General features: G+C 38.4%; 1 protein-coding gene across 4 annotated transcripts; it reads left to right on the forward strand.

Moving 5' to 3' along the window:
• The first annotated feature begins 998 nt into the window (after positions 1-998).
• Positions 999-6,585, forward strand: LOC126373316 (uncharacterized protein DDB_G0292186-like). Of its 4 annotated transcripts, XM_050019432.1 has the most exons (4): positions 999-1,792; positions 1,877-2,457; positions 3,024-3,148; positions 6,397-6,546. In XM_050019432.1, exons 1-4 carry the CDS (start codon positions 999-1,001, stop codon positions 6,424-6,426), a joined length of 1,530 nt encoding a protein of 509 aa, XP_049875389.1. In that variant the 3' UTR covers positions 6,427-6,546. The 4 variants fall into 4 exon arrangements, with proteins under 4 accessions (XP_049875389.1, XP_049875385.1, XP_049875387.1 ...); XM_050019428.1 differs by having other exon boundaries at positions 999-2,457; XM_050019430.1 differs by lacking the exon at positions 3,024-3,148 and having other exon boundaries at positions 999-2,457; positions 6,397-6,585.
• The last annotated feature ends 773 nt before the right edge of the window (positions 6,586-7,358 follow it).

The following is a 7,358-nucleotide window of genomic DNA, read 5'->3' on the forward strand; positions in this document are numbered from 1 at the left end:
ATCCTTTCTACTAATCTTGGCTTTCATATTAATACGCAACGACTTTCTTCCCCGACCTTCGTCTGGCCATGACCCTGCGGCGCAGTAGCGTGAAAATGAAAGTAAGCTCTAAACACCGGCACACGACACAATGTTTGACAGATTATCCTTAACTAAATATACGCATAACAATAATACCTTTCCCAGGCACTTTCATGAATCATTTCCACTTCTGTAAACTTCTCTATTTGTGTTCGAAAAAGGAAAATGGTAGAGTGTTCTACGTTTACTATCAAAGACGTATTTAGTAAAAGAATATTATTTCAAATTCATATTAAAAAAATATCATTACCCAGTAGGTGACATACCTAGTTGGAATCGTCATTTTTACATAAAGAACGTCTCATCCGCCTAAAAAGCTAGCTAACAACAAATAATTTAGATAGGTACAGCTGGCAGTAATTACTACAACATCTTCAGCATCACACTATATCCCCAAAGGGGTAGGCAGAGATGTACGTATAGTATACACACCTCGCCAGCTACGTTTTGGTAACATATTATCAGTCAGTAAGTAAATATAATATACAATTCTTCGTATTCGATTACCCATGTGATTACAGGATTGTTTTCTAACAACACGAGGCTCTCTCAGTCCTCAACCTGTTGATAAGTAGGTACAAGTCGTGGTTGCTGCCCGCACCAAAATTCTAATAGAATTTTTTTATAATGTCCAAAGAAATCAATAGTTCTACGACCCCATTTTATAATAGACCTGGCGCCATAATATCACTATAAAAACACACTATACCTACCCAAAATTTACATTTTGTGACTGTTAACAGTTAATTTGCTCCATCGCGCGCCGTTCGAATGATTAAAATACAAATAATGACAGAAACGTTTAGCGCCGGCGGACGGCCGGAAAGCGTAAACACGATCCCGCGCCGGCGCACCGTTAGCCCTCGCGTATAAATGCGCGCACCCCACCCGCCGCACCAGTGACTCCACCGCACAACATGAGGCTACACGCGCTCCTCCTCACAGCGCTCGTGCTGCGTGCACGCGCCGCCTCCCTCCCAGACAAAACAGACGTCGAGAAGAAACTCACCGACGTCGTCAAAGAGGTTCTCGACAAAGACAAACCAGTAGACAACGTATCCAGCGAACAAGAGTTAATCGATCAGACCAACGTCGTCAAAGAAATCGAAAACAATCTCCGCAACAACGCGCAGATAGCCGACATCCCCGTCAAAGTTGTCGTCGAAGATGTCCAACCTTCAGTGAAGAATGACGGCGACAAGAAGGAGGACAACGAGGTGGCTCCCGCAAGCGAAGAGTCCGCTGAAATCAAACGTCCAGAAATCGATATCAAAAATCCAGGTCCACCTCAACACATGGAGCATGATACTCAAAACCCAGAACATTTCGAGGACGTTCAGCAAGTAGAAGCCCTCAAAGTACATGCCTTGAACGGCTGGTGGAGGAGCAGTCCACAATATGACACCCTACAAAAGGAACTGCAAACATTGAAAGACAACTTCGATAGTCAAATTGTTGAGTTAACCAGTACAATTCAAAAATACTGGGGCCAATCTGCACAACCTTCAGAACCAGAAAAACCTGAATCTAACGATTCTGATCAGAAAGAAATCGTCAAACTACGAGCGAGTGTGAAGGCTGATGGTGACACGGCCTCGTCTACAGCCGCTCCGCCATCCTCTGGATTCCCGCCATTCATTCCTCAGTTCATCCAGAACTGGTCGCAGCAATTCACGGAAAACATCAACAAGCTCAACCAAACATTTGCCTCGTACGTTAACAACCAAACCAACCAGTTTAACGTTGGTAACGGTATCAATAACACGAATAACGCTAACTGTGGTGGTCCTTTCAGTGGGTTCCTGCCCGGCTCGAACCAGCCAGCTGGCGCGCAGTCGGACGACCCCAGGCCACCAGGCTTATGGCAGAATATACAGAACTTCTTCTCAGGCCAGCCACAGCCCCCTGCCCCCGTGGGCGCCCAGGCGGATACTCCCCAGGCCCAGCCTAACCGGCCAGTGATCTCGGCGATTCAGAACGCGATTCAAACAGGCGTGAACTACTTGCGTCCCCCGGGCCAAGCGCCGGCACCTCAGCAATCAGTCAACAGCCAGCCACCGAAGCCGGTGACTCAGGAGGGGAGTAACGCCGTGCCTGTTGAGTCTAAACCGGAGAATGAGAAGCCAAAGGAGAAACCTGTAGCGCAAGCCCAGCCGGCTCAGCAGGTGACACAGAGTGGACCGATCAAACAGCTGATCGGGAACAACCCCATCGCGCAGGGTATCGTAGGGGCTGTGCAGAGGATACAGCACACCATCATCCCCGTGAAGCCTAGAGACGAGGAGGTGAAGAAGCCTGTTGACGCAGAGGCGCAGGCCACCAAGGGTGGGTTGTTCTACAAACCTGTAAAACCCATAAATAACTCAGGTGCTTCAGGTATGGAATAACATTTTCTTTTCATTTTAATCTGTAGAATATCTAGAGTTCTTATTCACTGACACGCATGAATTGCAAATTGATCATCCCTATTCTTTTTTTTTGCCTTCTAAACCAAAATACCTCTAAACCTACATTGATTTAGCATGCATAAATATTTAACTACCCATACTCGTAATGTAATTATTATTATATTTGCATGTTATATTTCGCACCTAATTGGATGTTGATTTACTTATCTGTTAATGAAGGGAGGTTAACAACGCAACCCTTTATATCATTTTCATAGATTTGAATTTTAGAATAGCTCCAAATTCGAATTATTAAACATTACATAGAGTAATATGGTTACTCAAAGTTATTAAACGATAACTTTTTTAACAAACAAACCTAAATTCATGCCCGTAAGACTACTGGAGTAGTCAGGGAGATAGCGTGTATAACAACTTGCACCTACTCACTGTAGGTAAGGTTCCTCTCCAAAAACAGACTAGTAAATCGCACCATGTCATTCAAGTTATGTTTATGTACTTTATATTTAAGTATTTATTTATTTTCTGGTATAGTGACTGCGTGGAGCAATTTCGTCAACAGTCTCATAGGTACGATAGGTGCAGTTATCAACGGGACCACCACAACTATATCTACGGCTGTCAACAGTGCTATCAATACTATTGGCACCAATATCGAGGTATTTCCGGATTCGGGAAATCATAGTTTCTATGTGTTAGAGCTTTCAAAACAGGAGACTCTTGATTTTTGGTAACAGGGTTATACAATTTGAGATCATGACATATTCAAAATCACACATAAAGCACAATTTTCTTTTATTTTGATTCAGATTTTTTTTTAAATAACGTGTTAGTAGGGCCCTGTGCTCAGGTATTTTTGAAGCTTCGTCATGTAAAAATTGACTATTCAAAGTGTAACTGGTGCCTACTGAATAAAGATATTTTTGAATTTTAATTTTATAGAATTTCGACTATGCATTATTCAATGCTGAAACTAAAAATACTTAACAGATTAAAATTAAAATGCATTATGAATAGGTAGTGTACTTACCTACATAATAAATGTTCTAGTAATATCCAAATCAAAATATCCAACTTTTATAAAATTCGTCATTCAGGAACTCCTGTTTTAAAAGCTCTACGTGTTGTGGATGTTGTGGTCTAGGACGTGCTAACAGTTTCATGTTTTGACTAAAATCTTGGTTTAGAAATCAATAGAAACAAAATCTAAACTGCAAAATATTTTGACAAAGTGAAAAACAAACTTGAGATGCAAAATTCCTAAACAAATTCCGCGTCCAGAAAAATTCCAAATTCAAAAATTTTCTTCTTCTCGTTTCGATGGCATTCAAATTTTTTCAGTCCAGTATTTATTAAAGATATACCTACAAAGGTAACAAAGTACCTAGTACAAGTTTATGGAAAATCCGAATTCAAACCGCATCCAGGCAATAACAAAAGCAATTTTACACAAAACGCCGGTCTTTTGTTCAACAGTATTTGACAAGCTTTTCATAGCAGTGTTTCTGTGTTAGCGAATCTAGGACTTATGTATGGAGGTCGTAACGGGTTCGCCGTTTAAGATGCAAACTCCGCGCGTGGTGTCTTGAATGAAGATCTATTGCCTGGGGCCTGTTGTTAACCCCAATTGTTGCCATTTTACAAACATACTTGCCCTATTTGCCAAGGAATTTCAAACTAATTATGTGTTAGGTTACTGTTTATTTTGACTTCTGAACAGCGTAATACAGCATCGTGCCTGTATTCCTAAAGGAGTAGTCGAAAGTGTATAGTACACCTACTCCTCGCTATGTTTAAATGCCATGTAATAGGGGGCGAGCCAATTGCCATTAACCAGGCACAAATTCTGATTTCTGAACATCTTAATTAAAACATAATACTTACCGGGTTCTTTCCGCGTCAAATCAGGAATATAAGACTCCCGATACTTCTTATTAGATACACTGTCATGTTGTAAGTGCCATGATCGCGGGAAGACTGAATATCTTTCTCTACTTCTTTTGTTTTTTATGTTTTATCTTTCATCTTCTTTCTTCGAAAAGCTATTCAAACCTTTTTGTTACTTTGTTTAGTTTTATTCGAGTATTAATTATTAGAAGCATTTTGGTCATAGTATGCATGCAAATAAAGAACATTGAATACATTAGAAGTATCAGTAACAGCGGTTAAACAAGAAAGAAAGCTGTATTTATTACTTCAGGACGCCACATATGCTGTACAATACAAACAAACTAACATTAATTACATTAGGGTTAGAGACGATTTGAGGATAATGTACTTAGTTCAACCTCCGCATTTAAGAATAGGTAATGTTTTCTTGCACTCCTTCTTGTAGTGACCTTAAGTATTACCTACTATTGTAGTACCTACTATTATACTATTAGTAGTCGTAGTACCCCACGGCCCTGGAGTAGCTCTTCCGTTATTAATTTTAGACTCCCACTTACTAAGTTAATGAAAACCTACAAGTCTGATATTGTTATTGTTGTAATTAATTTTGTTTGTGATTTATTAATGTTATGCCTAGTTTCAGAGGTGTTTAAAGGAAGTCTGCGCAGGATTCTCATCCGTCATACATCTAGATTTAAATCTTTTGGGGGCACTTCGTTCGTCTGCTACGTAAACGTTGTTTTTTATCACAAGATTCTTTTATTTTACCGAGATACAAAATTACACACTACTTTTTTAAATTATTTATAAAATACTCAGTTATTTTTGGCCCGAGTGCAAACTTCAAAAAAGTTTTCAAGTCCGAGACTTACTGTTACTAGCATAGAAATACAGACCAGAAACAGCAATAAGTACCGGGCACCCTCAGCGCTCCCTATTTGAGTCAAATCACAAAAAAAAATCGTAATCCTTAGAATGGCAAAACGCAATCTTTAATCGGCACGAATAAACCATCATTTTACGCATATTATTATAGCATTGAAGGACAAGCAGGAAACCAATGAACCGTCTCCGATTGCATCAATTACCTCACCAGACCTCATACCTTGGAGCCTCTGAGCCGTTGCCGGGCCACTGAACTCTTATATAGGATGGTTAGATCCTGCTACGGTAAACGAACACTATAAAAAAAAAGAAAAAACAGAAAATACCCGCTCAGTAACTTCAGTCAGTAGGGTTAGATCAGTGGTTCCCGGAATAATGCATAAAACCAAAAGGGACGCTATTATAGATGAACCATATATATCCTAAAAATATTTACCCATTTTTTTTTAAATTAATAAATCTATAGACGCTTACCTAGTATTTTTAAATGTAGGTAGGTGTCACAATAGAGTTACATACATACTAAGTAGAGTAGAGTAACTCTAACTAATAAGGGACACCATTTCTTTAGTGATTAAAATATGAATTTTAAGTTTTAGTTTTTTTTAGGATTTCCAGGAATCATCACTTCACTAAAACCTAGACACAAAAATACTACTGTAGTTAATTACTTTTAAAACATGCTGTGTATAACTGGACCAGTCGTGTTAATATATCCATGTTTCAATGAAAAACTCGTCTGGACCACTTACCGTTGCGTTTACGTATTTATTGTGCATCGTACACATTATGTAACGTACATAACTCCAATAACCAGGCTCATTATGTTCTAATACACTTAATTGGCGAAACTTTGTTCTCAGTCTCAGGGTTACATGTATTGTTTTCTTCGATATATTGTTGATATCATTTTGGTGAAATTGTTTATTTATATGTTTATTTACCTGTATTTTATGAATGGTTTATGCCGCTTTGAGGGTTACTTAATTCACTTAATTGGCTTAAAAAAATATGAAGCGCCTGCTAAAAAAATTAACGCAAATATACTTATTCATGTTATTGCATTATATGTAACATCTTGGTAAGGAGCTTAATAAATGTCAAAAATTAATAATGACTTAAATATTTGCAGGGGATAATAACAACGACGGGAGCGGGGTAGTGGTCAAGAGTGTGCCTGACTTGGAGAAACAAGATGTTGATGCCAAGGAGCCCGTAAAAGAGGAAATCAAAGACCCCGCGGTCCCCGAAAAGACTGAATAAGTCGTAGTGTGATATAAGCGTAGATATGTTAAGCATAATTTATTTTAATGTAAATAAATAAAAAACAACATTGTAATAAACAACTATTTTCTTTACTTTGACGTCTTTTTTTAACCGACTTCATAAAAAAGAAGGTTGTACATTTTTAACGCCAATTCACAAAGAGGTGTTACAATATTTACATGAGAATAGTTTCGCTAAACTGCAGAGGCAGTTTGTTGGCAAGAATGCACTCGTTACCTTAGGCTAAGTTATAATGCCTGCCTGTATCTAAGCGTAATACCTATTTAATACAATGATGTGTTACCAAAACCAAAAGAACATAACTTATGCTTTCATCTAAGTATAATATATTGAACTAAGCACTACTTGTATGAAAAGCATTTTAAGTCGACGGTTTGATAACATGACAATCGTGGTTGCGCAAACGCAGACGTCATACATAATTTTGCATTGTACTTATTCAAGAAAATACAATCATTATTACTTCTTACTTTTTATTAAACACTACCTATCGCAAGATGAACTGAGTACTCACATTTCACAGAGCTCGGTGAAATGTGAGTAAGTACTCTGTTCATCTTGCGATGGATGTAGGAACGCCTATCTCTAACTAGCCTAATTGGAAATATAATCGTGAGCATATGTTGGTGTCATATTATTAGATAGATTTTGAATATAGTTTAATTAAATTAATTTTCATTTTCATTTTAATAAATGGCCTCTGCCTACCCCTTCAGGGGCGAAGTTTAGATAATATGAAAAAAATAAAGCTCCGTCTTTGCTCTTCTGGAATCTAGCAGTCCGGTAGAAAGTAACCAACCACCATTT

This window comes from Pectinophora gossypiella, chromosome 15, assembly GCF_024362695.1.
Source record: "Pectinophora gossypiella chromosome 15, ilPecGoss1.1, whole genome shotgun sequence".
Lineage (NCBI taxonomy): Eukaryota > Metazoa > Arthropoda > Insecta > Lepidoptera > Gelechiidae > Pectinophora > Pectinophora gossypiella.